The sequence below is a fragment of the Takifugu rubripes genome, chromosome 9 (assembly GCF_901000725.2).
Source record: "Takifugu rubripes chromosome 9, fTakRub1.2, whole genome shotgun sequence".
Classification (NCBI taxonomy): Eukaryota; Metazoa; Chordata; class Actinopteri; order Tetraodontiformes; family Tetraodontidae; genus Takifugu; species Takifugu rubripes.
In genome coordinates, this window is record NC_042293.1 from 9,669,173 (window position 1) to 9,682,384 (window position 13,212).

The 13,212-nt window shown below is 46.9% G+C and overlaps 1 protein-coding gene across 2 annotated transcripts in view; it reads left to right on the plus strand.

Annotated features, from left to right (window-relative positions):
• The first annotated feature begins 578 nt into the window (after positions 1–578).
• roraa (RAR-related orphan receptor A, paralog a) overlaps positions 579–13,212 on the plus strand; it is a 147,077-nt gene continuing 134,443 nt past the window's right edge. The window contains exon 1 of one of the 2 annotated variants that reach the window (XM_003967437.3): positions 579–1,521. In XM_003967437.3, the coding sequence (XP_003967486.1) occupies positions 1,368–1,521 (154 nt within the window). In that variant the 5' untranslated portion in view covers positions 579–1,367. Of the gene's footprint in view, positions 1,522–2,725; positions 2,790–13,212 lie in introns of those variants that run through there. The other variant, XM_029841303.1, reaches the window with a different exon arrangement.

Below are 13,212 nucleotides of genomic sequence, written 5' to 3' on the forward strand. Positions count from 1 at the left end.
TCTTGGCCATTTAACACCGATGATGTCATAACCTAATAAAAAAGAATGTAAAATGACTGGACGTCTAAATCCCGGGTGTCACAGTCAGCGTTGTAGGCCTGCTGGACCGTCACTCTGCATAAACATCCCCAGCTTCAACATCCGGGAAATTATAGACGGATTGTAAATTTGCTCTTTTAAAGGGAAGCTTCTGGTTTGAATCAAATGTAACACGAGTATCATTGCACAAACGGCTGTACATATGTGATGCTCTCATAGCAATAAAATCTCCCCTTTATGACTTGATTGTGTAATAAGTTTTGATTGATTGCAAACTCTTTTTTACCCTCTTTTATAATAAAAAGAACACCTCTTTTGAACCCTCCTGAGTTTAGAGACTTGTATGGAGCTTCGGATCACTGCTGCACCTACCTGTGCTTCAACACTTCCTATGCAGTGCTGCAAGGTTTGCAGGTTTACTTCCTGACATGCCTCCGTGCTCAGAGGGCAGGGCCATGTCAAAGTCCACGTGCAGGGCTCAGAAGGGGCGTGGCTCTGCTCCCGGTCCACGGTCACATGCAGAAAGCATGGCGACACCAACACTGAAGCCTTTACCTTTTATCAGGGATATCAATGGAGCACGCGTATGAATATGTAGAACAGTGCGGCGGAAGCAGAGCTGCGCTGCGTCCTTGCCGGCTCTGGAATGAAACTTGCGGCGCTTTTGTTATTTGAAGCGCCTCAGAAATGAAAATGTCTGTCTGTTGACTGTGAAGTTGCCTGGGTCGGGAGGAAAACAGAGCAAGTGTGTGAAGTAAGAATGAGAAGAGAGTGACCATATTTAGCCGGAAGCGCTTTTCAGGTGGGGAGTGAGAAGAGGCACAGCTGGAGTTTAAATGCAGCTCGTGCAGACTGTTCCCATCTTTCTAATGTGGAATAATTTGAACTTGATAAAAAAAAAAAAAAAGTGCGTCACAAGGATGAAATCTGAACAGTTTGGACGTTTTTGCCTTGCCATGGGTGCTGTTTTATCATATTGATGGCATATTGGTCCCTTAATGGTAAAAGTCTGACATAGAAAAGTGCTCATAAATGATTTTAATATCCAAGTCAGCCTGCTCGGGATCGATGAGCACAGATTAGTTGCAGGCCTGTGTCTATCCTTTGGCTATTGACAACCTCTCCCTTTCCAGTGTGCATGACTGGAGCTCTCACTAGCGCTGCTAGTGGACAATCACATCTACACACCCACCTCCAGACACACTCGCATTTCTCATTTCTTACTTCTAGTCTAAATTAGATAGCAAGACGCGGTGCCAGAGCTCACAGATCGAATAGAATTAGTTCGAAGTGATAGCTGTAGTTCAGCAGTCAGTCTGAAATCCGACATGGAGTCCCCTCCAGATCCAGCGAGCGACCCGGGCAACAGCGCCTCGGAGCCGGCTACCCCGGTCAGGGAAACCCCGGTAAACCTGGAGACGCTCCGGAAAGCGGACCATCCAGCCCCGGTTCGAAGACAGACCTGCTCCAGCACCAACAGAGGTAAGGGGACCGTATTACGTTCGTGCCATTCTGTGGAAAACATCGGCCGATTGGGGGGGATTTTATTATTATCATTATTACTATTATTAATAAACTTGAAATTAATCCAAACGCGCGCCGGTAAATAACTCCATTGCGTAAAAATGAGCCGGCGGATGGGACATGGCTCTTTTATTCTCCACCACAGCGGTTTTTTGGCCGCTCTGGTGTAATTAGTGCCTCGCTGTGTGTTTCGGTTCAGGCTCCGCTGACAGCTCGAATCATTGGGGGGGGGGGCGATACGGTCACAGATGTCACAATTACACCGACTTTAAGATAAATCAATTACCCAACAACTTCAGGCTGACCACCGGGACATTCTGTCCCCGTCCACAACAGGCCAACCTGTCCGTCACAGCGTCAGAGTGTCAAAAGTGAACTTTTGGAGACTGTGGATTAGTTTATCGATCGCTCCCACACACGAGCTTTCCATTATTTCTGACGCGGCGCAAACTGCCGCCTAGCTGGATTATATTTTTATTTTGTATCACCAGCTCAAAGATTTAGTCTATTCCTGTCTGCACGCACACACAGAAAGACGCCTCAGCAGCTGGAATTTATTTAGCGAGGAGACGCTGTTGCGAGCACGGAGGCGCTTAGCACGCACGAACCACCGCACGGCCGGACAATAAAAAGCGCCCAACACAGGCCCGCGTTGTCAGCAGGCTCGTCACAAGGTTGTGCATTAGTACGTATTGCATGATTATTATCCAGCACGTCCCGTCCATGTTGTACTGTACAGACAGTATTTAACCACACCCCCCTCCCCGACTGGCTCTCCAACACAGGCGCCTCCGAGTTCAATACTTGATTCCTCCCCAGTCTGGAGTTGGTGCAGGAGATTTTGATTTCATTTTTCAAATAAAAATCTACCTGACGCTTCATTCATGGCACTGGTGGCTTTGGTGTGCGCGCTGGCTTCCTGCGCGCAGGGGTATATTTAGAGTGTGATATGGTGAATGTGGAATGTAAGCTGGTTATGTAACAGGTTTAGCCATAAACAGGCGCGCAACTGAGAGCAGAAATCACCAGCAGCAGATCTTTTCCTCCCTGTGCGCCCCCCCCACAACTCAAACTTCATACAACAGCTCGCTCATGATCCCGTAATTTAGTTTCCCGGCGCGCAGGAACCCCGACACCGGAGCCGCGTCCGCGTCCGCGGAGGGGAAGCTGGGAGTTTATGGGCTGTGCTCCGCCGGCGCACTTACGTAACAGCGGGGCAAACACAGGTAGTTGGGAGAGTCGCCGGATTGATTTCCTTTTCTTTTCTCTCCCTCTTTTTTTCTCCCACAAGTATGACTTTGAGGCACTCCTAACCTGCTGACCCATATTCACCACACCCTTTTATGCACAGGATTAAAGTGCGTCTGGGAAAGAGAAAGACAGGGAAAAAAGAACGCCTTCTCTGTTATGTAATGCTGAATGGGTGAAAAAAAAAGCATGTTGGGTGAGATAACCTCTGCTGCTTTTGAGTTTCCCTCCCGTGGAACACCGTTCTGTCCCCTTTTGGAGAGCCACAATGAAAACATGGAGAAAACTCCCCCCCCCCCCCCCCCAGAAAAGAACCCTTTGATTTCCCTCTTATGTGGCACGCGTGTTGCTAAAACTTTTAGGTGTAGCAGGCCGTTGCTAAATCCATCACTGTGAATCGACTGTGTACGAAAAGTATTGTCTAATCTAAATATGCTGTTATAAAGCTGGAGTGTGTTTGGAAGGCGTTTGAGCGCTACAGTCGGCAGACACTTCCCCGGCCTCTCAGAGCAGATTACTTCTAAATGTAATCATGTTGAACTATTCAGGGCTTTTACAGAGTGGAAGAGCGAGTAAAAGAGGCTCAGACGTGAACGTACGGCTCTGCTGTGTGTTTCTTTCTGCTGCTACGGCGCAGAACAACATTCAAGCGGACCACAGGCGTGTAGGACATATTTAGGATCACGGTTCTACACTCACACTGTGGTTGTTTCCCCCCCGGTCAGCCGCAGAAACCACCATCTAAAAGGTGGCCGACGCTTGCTGGGAGAACCCCCCCCCACACCAGACTTTCTGAGAACGCAGGCTTCTTATCCCGCGCTCGGAGCATTTTGTGTTTTAACCCCGAATGCTAATACCTTTTAAGTAGAAAAGGCTTACTTCAGCAGGAGCTCTGTAAGACCTGAGCGGGTTCAGGAACAGGCCTCGGAGGGGAGATGCGATGCGCTCAGGAAAGGTGGCCGTGGTTTTCATATAGAGATCCTTCAGCTTGAAGAATCGCCGTTGACGGCTTGGTTGTGCTCGATTAAGGTGTGTCGTCTTGGATCCTCGGCAAGTATGTGTCAGTCGGGTCAGTATGTGGCCTTTCTGCTGCACATGTGCTTGTTGTTTCCACTGAAGCAGGAAGGGATACGAGAAATTGCTGCAGCCACAAAATCCCCAAAAGTGTTAGAAACACGTATTCAGTTGGTGTTATTCTCAGACTCTGTAAGGGTTCTTTTACAAGTTGGCCTCCCGCTGCGGATGTGCGGCGAGATCAGCAACACTTTTCTTGCTACCTGCCAGACACTTAACATCGGTAAATGTTAGCCGTCTGATTTGTTCTGCACAGACTGACAGTATAAAACATTTGGAAGAGGACGTACTTGAGAGAACAGTTTAATGAACACAGGGTTTCTGTATCAGGAGCCACTTGCTTGACCTTTATCAGACCATTCGACATGTGCAACAGTATCTCTATAAAACCATCCCTTTATGTTCTTATTGGACTTTTTTTTGCCGATTTCTGAATTTTTTTTTTTACAGCGTCCTTTTAGAGGCGCTGCCATAGACACCGTTCACCTTGATCTTTGCGATACCATTATCAGAATATTATTACAGCACCGCGCCATAAATGTCTCACATGTTCACTCCATTATTTTTGAATACTTTGATATTATTTTTAATTACGATTTGCGACTCAGAACCATTTTATGGGGGTGGTTTAAACCATTTTCTGGAATGTTATAAAAGTGTCCCCTGACTTCTTTTTTGTTAAAACGGTTTACCACTCTGGCTTAATTTGATCTGCAGTTGTCCCCCTGTCAGTGGAATTTTACACTCACTCCATACTTTTACTTGAAGTTGGGAAAAAATAGATTTGTTATGGTGCTCTGACTAATTGCACGAAATCAAATTGGGCTAACCCACCGAGATGATGTGGCTGGTAGCCAAATCGATCCTGCATGCATCCCACATCTCCACTGGAACCAGACGGAGGTCTGAGGTGCTCTGCACACGCTCCACAGGCCCCTGCCCTCAAGTTGAAGCTGGTATCCGTGGGTTCGTGCTCGTCGTCGCACTACAACATGCTAGCAGAGGAGCTAGCTAACATTGTTTGAGCTGTTTCATCAGTATCATCAAGCTGAAATGAGGCATATTTCACAAAGATGGACGCCTAGCTTAGCGTGGCAGCAGTGTATTGAGAAAATAACAGTCAGTGTCTGGTTATTTGGTTTAGTCAAGCTATTAATTTATTTTACTGCATTATCCCTCTTTTCTACTGCAGGAACTTTTAGGAAAATAGAGGAAATGTAGAGGCACTAAAGAGGTCCAGCAGGAAGAAATTTATTATATAATCCCATGTGGAGAAATCCAACAGGTTTTGGTTTTTTAAAATGTATTCGCAGCGTGAAACCTACGCGAACAGACTTCGCCGTTAAGCGCCATCGTAAAGTTTTAAAAATGTCAAACTTTCCTTCGACCGATTCCGATTCTTGTGGGATGGTTTTATTTTGGAGTTTTGCTCGGCGGCGGTTTAACTGGGGCTGGCGAGGAAGTTTCAGCGTGTGACAGATACCACTTTAGATGGATACCGCCATCTGATGTGAACTCTCCTGTGGTGACTGACGGCTCAGATCTGTGGCCTATTTACTGAAGTTTGCGTCTGAGAATAGGATTGACCGGAAATGCTCCAGATGCATTATTGGAGGATGTTAAAGGCGTCTAAATTTAATGCAGTACACTGTGGCCCGAGCGCTGCTGCCGTTTGGCTCTTTGCTGCCCCTCAGAGGAGGCCCAGAGGGCGATGAGAGGGGTCTGAAGCTCCACTCGGAGGGGTTCTTATGTCACATCAAGGGCCAGGACTTTTCTGTTCATCTCTGTGGAGGGCGCAAAGCTCCCGAGATGGTAGGTAAACGCCCTCACCCTCCAAAACCCTGCTGTCAGGCAGGAGCTTTGACCTGCTGCATTTTTAAAACCGACATTCCCGAGCTTTAAGATAGTCATACCGGACACGCTGTACATTTGCTCTTCCCGGGGGTCATGCACGTTAACCCATGCGAGGGTAAACGTCTGCGCACTGAAGGAATATTCACCGCCGAGGTTTTTGCAGGTGCAGAGCGCGGCCTCGTGTCGAGCACTTCAGAGCAAAAGTGGAGCGATCTCCAGGCGCTGGAGGTTTTTCCAGACACTTGGTGCTTGTGCACGCTTTGAAAGAGGAAGTGGTAACGGTTTAATGTTATTCCAACGGGGCACCTCAAGAGCCTTTTAACTGTTACTTATTTTCCAGTTGTAGACAGGAGTTGCCCTCCTGGCTCTGTTTTTAAGAGCCCGTTGAGGACTGAACTCGGACTCAGAGCAATGTTAGCTAAACTAAAGGATGTCTTTAAAATGTTACAGTTTTTTCAGTTTAGATCTGTGAAGTAGCTATGCTAATAAAGGCTAGCTTAGCCCTCATATAGCATTCTGTATTCATTTCTTCTGCATCATTGTTGGAAAAGCAAAGTTGGGCCACCTGATCAGAGAGAAGCTGAAACTTTTTGAGATGAGAGCAACGAAAACTGTCGCTTCTCTTGCCTTGATTATTTATATTGGAATAACAAGCACGACTTAATCTCATAAATAAAAAAGGGTGAGATACGGATCGGTCCCCTCCAGGTACAGCCGCCACTTAATCGAATTAGCTCCGCTCTCGGGCTTGACGGGCTCTTCAAACACCCCTGGTGACTTCTGAGTGCCGATTACAATCAGCTACTATTTTCAGCCTTTGATTAAAATCTGGTGAGGTTGGACAGAATTTTTTTTTTTTTTTTTTTTGAGCCTGGAACCGACTAATTATTAGCATCGCAGCCCAACGCTCTCTTACACAGGCGCGAGTAATTAAACAATACCCATAATGCAGTAAATGTTAATCACGGATCACCTATTTCAAAATATTTCACACCCACATTTCTTGCCCGTTTAAACAAATCCGAGCAGATTCCCGGGTCAGACACAGTCCCATGTGTTGTATCTTGACGCAGCTGAATGTTAGCTCAATAATCTCGTTGTCCGTACAGAGTTTCCTCATTTGTCAGACAATCACGAGCAGCCTGGCTTTACTCCCAAAATAATAGGGCATGATTCTCAACCACTGCTGCCACACACGAAGCTGCGGCAACGTTCCCGTCAAAGGCAATTGTGCACTTTTGTCACTTTCAAAAGGCGCCTTTTGAATATGAATAAGTCGCTAATGAATATGTGGTTCTCGCACGTCTGTGGATTGATTGCTTTAGGAGACAGAAAGTGGCACGATGGGGCTCAATCAATGCAGAGATGTCTCTGCTGCGCTGCCGCACGACAGTGATTGAAGGACAGAGTCACTCTTTGGGATGGGCGAATTTTTGCTCCCACTCCCTGACGGATATCAGCCGATCAGTCAATATTTGCAGCTTTATATCCCTAATGCAGTGCTTAAGAGGCAATGATTAACACCATGCTGGGTTGTTAAAAGCCTATTTTTATGTGACAGACAGAAATAGGCAGACAGAAATAGGAAACTCCAGGCCTCCGGTTGATGTTGATGGTAGCTCATTCTGCAGATGTTCCCTAACATTCCCATGTGAACTTTTAAAGGTCCACTTTGTTTCACTCGTTTAAGTGCTTCTTCTGGACATTTTGTCAACCCCTGTTCATCATTTAAGAGCAGAGTTTTAATGTTAATCTGATATAGTGGGTGTGCGTTCAGCTCTTTTGGCATGCCGGTATCTGACCCAGTGAAGTTCCAGCATTCCTTGACAGCACTGGAACACTCCCAGTAAAACGTTTTACTCCATGATGATTCATTTGGAATAACAGAATTGTGCTTTCAGTCATTTTTGATGTAACAGGTATTGTCAAGAGAATGGGGCATTTAACAGCAGAGCTAACTGGCTATCTGTTGCAGCATGAGACAAGACGCCCATTTCAGCTGCAGCACCGTGATCCAATAAGTATAACGGGAGATCTAAATAATAATTGAACGCTGGTAAAAGTGTGTCCCTCTGGGAAGATGCAGCAATCACTGATGGGTTATTTATCACTTTTGCAGTCGCAGCTGTGTCTCAACTGAAATTAGCATATAAAAAGTTATTTTAGCCACAAAACATGATCTCCGTTAGCATTGTTGTTGCCCTAAAACTTTGATCAGTCCGTCTTTTTTGAGTCTGGTGATGCAGGTTTGTTTGGGTAATTGAAATACACTAAGAAACGGTTGAACCCGCAGAATATTCAGCCGGTGTCATCTTGCGTTAAACCAGTGCGGCTTGTGATGCTCATTAATTTCTGCTTGCTCCACTTGCAGTATTTGGGCTCTCTGCGCTGGCTCGGCGCCACAGCGTCGCCTGAAAGAGCCACTTCATCTCTGTCAGGGGCAGGTGGAAATTCGCTGCACACTTCTAATTGGACAAAGTGCCTTTCAAACTCTGAGCCGTTGTACACAGATCAGATTATCATACAAACCAGGTGTCGACAGACGTTTTTGCTTCTGCTGATCAGTTCATTTGGCCGTTTTCTTTGAAAAAACATCAGCACCTATTTAGCGAGTGTAATCAGGCTAAAGCCATAATCTCACACTAGGAGAGATCAAAATGATCATAAATAAATAAGCAGATGGTGCTAGATTTGTACCTGCTAGAATTGGATCCATTAAAGGCTCTTTGTGGATTTTGAAGCCCTGGTCCAGGTCACCTTTAGTCTGAAACAGTTTGCAGCTGCCAGGAGCAGAAAGCGAGGCTGCGGGCGAGCTCACAGGGGGCTTTAAGGTCTGCGGTATCGCTTCAGGCCAGACCACAGAGAGGTTGTAAAAGGAAACAGAGAAACCTCGAGATCAATTTTCTCACATTACAGGTGCTCCGGAGGAGATCCGCATTTGACTGGCTCTATTTTATCTGCTAAGACGTCGCTTCTGAATTTTTAACGAGGCGGACGAGTTGGGATGAAGCGCGCCCGTCTAGACTTTGTCTTCTCTTGCAGATTACTCACGAAGAACAAGTGATGGCAGCTTTTTCAGACCTGTCCGAACCTGGCGAACGTGCTAGCCGGGTCAGTTTCAGCTGCTGTAGGACGTCGAAGGTTCAACACAAATCAAACCATCGTTTGACTTTCCGCCCATCTGGAATGTTGATCCTCGAGCTTTAGCTAACGATCCGACTGGGATGTAAAACCCAACGCCGGGCGAACCGGATGACGAATGAAGTGACAGAACAGCTGTATCCCCTTTTATCGCAAGACGGGCCGAACCAGTTGCTTGTGGTGATAAATACATCATCACTATTTCTTTTACACAACAGGCAAGCGTGGCAAAATTTTGGCACGCTCGATTGCTTATCTTGTCTGCCCGTCATCGGCGCAGATGTATTACCCGGCGCTGATTTGATTCTGGGCAAAGGGAAGCAGACAGCGGAGATGGATGGTGCTGTTCCCAGTCAGACAGATAACACCTGATTCCGCCTGCAGGGGGGTGGGTCTTGCACACGCCTCCTCCGCACCTCGGATTCGGCGGCCTTCCGCCGCGAGGAGGCGAAGCCGTTCCTTCACTCAATGCAAATTGAGGGCCACATTGAGAGATGATCCCAGGACGATTGAGCCGACGTGGCCCTGAGCGCTCCGCACCACATGATCCATGCATCAGCCGCACCTGGGACAAACCCACACAGGCATGAGGGTCATTTGTATAACACAGGTGCCGCGTGCGATTCCCCAACACACACGCTGGCGCTCCAGCAGAGACACACACTCCGCTACACAAGCGTTAATGAAATTCTGACTGCACACATGGTTGAATGTCATAAATACGTCTTGTCTCTTTCTCTTATTACCTGTTATGTCAGTTATTCAGTTCTGAGAGTCTGAAATGATGCCGCCAGAGCCCAACTGTGATCAAACGGAGCCTTGAAAAGTCTCCAAGTAACAATGTTGCTGTTTCATGAATTATGCTAGCAGATAGTTAAGTTGGTTCTTTAAAAAAAAAAACTGTTTTAAGATAAACCTGCATTCCGTTCTCATTTAGTTTAAATGCTGTCATCCAAATTGATAAATAAGAAAGCTTTTGGGTGAAATGAAAAGAGTAAACTACTGTAACTAAACTTTACACTGTGCGTAAACAAGAAAACAGAGTTTTCAGTCCTTGAAAACATCACTTTTAAATAACGAGATCCAGAGTGGCGCTTCTGCTTCGCTGTAAATTTTGAAAATGATAGTTTCCTGAAATGGAACCTACCTGCACATGCAAATTACGATCACAGCGCCAACTAGTGGCCTGGCATGGAAACTGAAGTGTTTTCAAAAAGCAAATATTGTGGAGGGAAAAAAGAGAAAAATGTCATTTTCCCTGTGAAATTTCTATGCAGATAAAGCGAACATTGAGAGCTCTGCAACAATTGAAATGTGATATAAAAGGGTTTCTCTTTGCTGGCATCAGAAGTGGATAATTCTCACTCTGTCTGCAGCCATATGGATGCTGAAGCCATTTACACAACCAAGCCTTTTGATGCCATTACATCACTTGTTATGGTTTACCAACCCTCGGTAACATCTGAGTGTCTTATGATCCCCATGAATCAAAGTATGTAGCTGGATTCCTCAAACACACACACAGCACAGTTAAAAAAATAAAAGCATTTTCTTTTACGCTCCTTTTTTTTTTCATTCAACAACTGAGAACAGCCCTGCATGTGAAGCAGATGGTGGAAAGCTCGCGTATAATAGATCTCAATATTAACTGCAGCACATGCTGGGAGTGCTGGTGGATGTCGCACAGCAGAAGAGGGGAGAGGCAATGACCTTCTGTCCCATCGTTTACCCCTTTGTGCCCCCCATACTGCTCTCAAATTATTTTGTTTTAACCAATTACTGCAGCCGTCTGAGCGTCAAGCTGGCTGCCGCCTCGCTTCCTTTTGTTCCTGTTCACCTGGACCCATGTGACATTTTCGCTCCCTCTACTGGGAGAGATAGCATAAGTTGGAATCTCTAGCATGGCAGCGCGCCACCTTTAGACCGCCCCCCCCACCATGCTCGCTGAGATTATTGCAAGGATTCTGCCTCCAACCTGCAAGAATGTGTTCTTAGCTGCACACAGCTCTCACCGCATGAACCGCTGAGCTAATTATTTCCACAGATCCGGTGCGTTCCAAAGCAGATACATATCTCGTCTAATGCCGTTTCCTCCGACTCAAGAAAAAAAAGAAAGTCTTTCCAAATGTGCAAGGATTCTATTGTCCTTAAGTTTGCTTGTCACTGATCAAGACGGCATATGCCGGGGAACGGTCCTCCATCCAAGCCCTTTAATGGCTCCATAATAGAAAGGAAGGCGGCAGCCACAACAATACGGTGGCACGGGATGAGTGAAGGACCGGAGTGTGTGGCGTTTAGCTGCCATATGAGCACAGATTATGTGCTTGAAGGGGCTGAGTCGAGTGCCAGGAGTGACAGTTGGGCTGGGAATTGAGCATGCCTGGGACGGCCGGATTGACTCCGCTCGGAAGCACCACTGGGTCCGGGGCCCATCTCCACAGCCCTCCTCCTCCCCCGCCTTCCCCCCGTGGAGGCATTGTGGCCTCCCGTTTGCTCTGCCTCGCCAGGGGAACAGACAGGCCCCTGCTCCCTCTTGATGAGCACTCGCTAATGGCTGATTCTTTGAAAGCCGGCGGGCCCGTTTGAGGAGGGTCTTTTTAACTCCCCTCCAGCTTGCCTTGGCCGGGCATTCGTCAGGCTGCCCGGCTTTGCTGTCCTGCCCACATGATGGTGCGCCAGGGGGCTGGAACGTCTGTCATTTGTTTCACTTTAATAAAAGTTGACGATTTACCAATAAAAAAGTAAAAATAGTCGTTTGATGATGTTGGGAGGCATATGGAGACGGTGTCGCGGCGTGTTTTTCGGGACTCGAGCAGAAATAACAAAAGCAAAAGAGGCTTGTCGCTACACTGTTGTAACTCCTGTGATACGTTGTAGTTTTTGTGGGGTGAGTAAATCGCTATAGAATAAAGCCAAAATTAAAACATGCCTGTCGACTTCGCTGTGTTACATTAACTCGGGGGGAAAAAAAAAATAGAAGTCAGTTCCTGTCACAGTTTGCCAAATTGCAATGATGATGGTGTCAGGAATGGAAGAAGAAAGGATTCAAGCCCCCCCAAACACCAGCACCAGCATGGCAGCATTAAGGAGATGTATTCTTAACACATCTTAGAACAGGAAGGTCGGTAATAACGAAATAAGCAGCTGTGTTTGAAATTGGGCCCCCTGACAGTTTGCATACTTTCCATAGACGCTTACAGAGAAACACTCACAAACCGAGCTAGAGAGGAACGACTACTGGAAAAAGAGGGAAAGAGACGACAAACTCGAGCGGTTGGAGGGCGTCTGTTGTTTTTCAGACACTGAAACCAGTTTGAGGTGACATTTTCGTCAGCCCGCTCGTTCGCCTGTTTCCTCTCATTTCTTCTCCCGACGATCTCGTCCTCGTCCCCGCCGCCGTCCCCGCTCGTCTCCAGCCGCAAGGAAGTTCGGCTTGTCCTTGGAAATCTCCTCTCGCCAACTTTCTGTATTTCGTGGACTCATTTTCTCCCCCCGTGCGTGCTTGAAACTAGGGTGAAGGTCGGAAATGATATAAGAGCCGACGTGCTTCTGCGGCGCACCTTGTCAAACCTAAACAATAGGTCTGCAGGACCCCGTTATAAAGAATGTTCGCATATTCCTGGAGAAATGTCCTCCACCAGACGTTCCCAGTAGAGTTGAGAACCTTCGTCTGCATGCTGCCTCCCCACCCCTCAGCTGGCTCCGTAGAAAATGGAGGTTGAAGCGAAGCGATTGAATTTGAGATTGATCAGATGGAATCTGGATGTTGGAACCCTGATCCCCGCACTTTAAACGCTAAATTAGTCTTCACTCATCGTTCTTCTGCTGTAAACACTGTTTGCTGCAGACTGTAAAGAAGTAACAGATGGTAGCAGTTGTGTAATAGCAAGGAAAAAAACAGCTGACTGGTTTTATGGAGTGATGAAATGGTTCAAATTGATCTGACCCCGCTGTTATCGCTGTTGCCAGAATGAAGCGTTTGGGAAAGTTTTAGGAGAAATGATGGGAGAAGGGGAGCAAACGCAAGTCGGGGATGTGTTGATTGATGTAAACGCAGCCGCTTTATTCCTCTGCATTGTCACTGATCTCTGAGCAGCCCGTCGTTCCAGCCGGCTTCATCTCAAATTAAATTCATCTGGATGTGACGTTTTAATTGGAACACTATTCCCATTAATTGAACAAATTAGAAAAAAGTCTGCTGGGGGAGAGCTAATCTCTGGGAGAGAAGATTCAGAATTCACAATTTAGAATTAAAAATCAGCTCCCCGGCTTTGTTTGTGTGCCAGCCAGTTTGCGATGGGGCTCGCAGGCGGCGCCGGTGCTCGGGGTCCC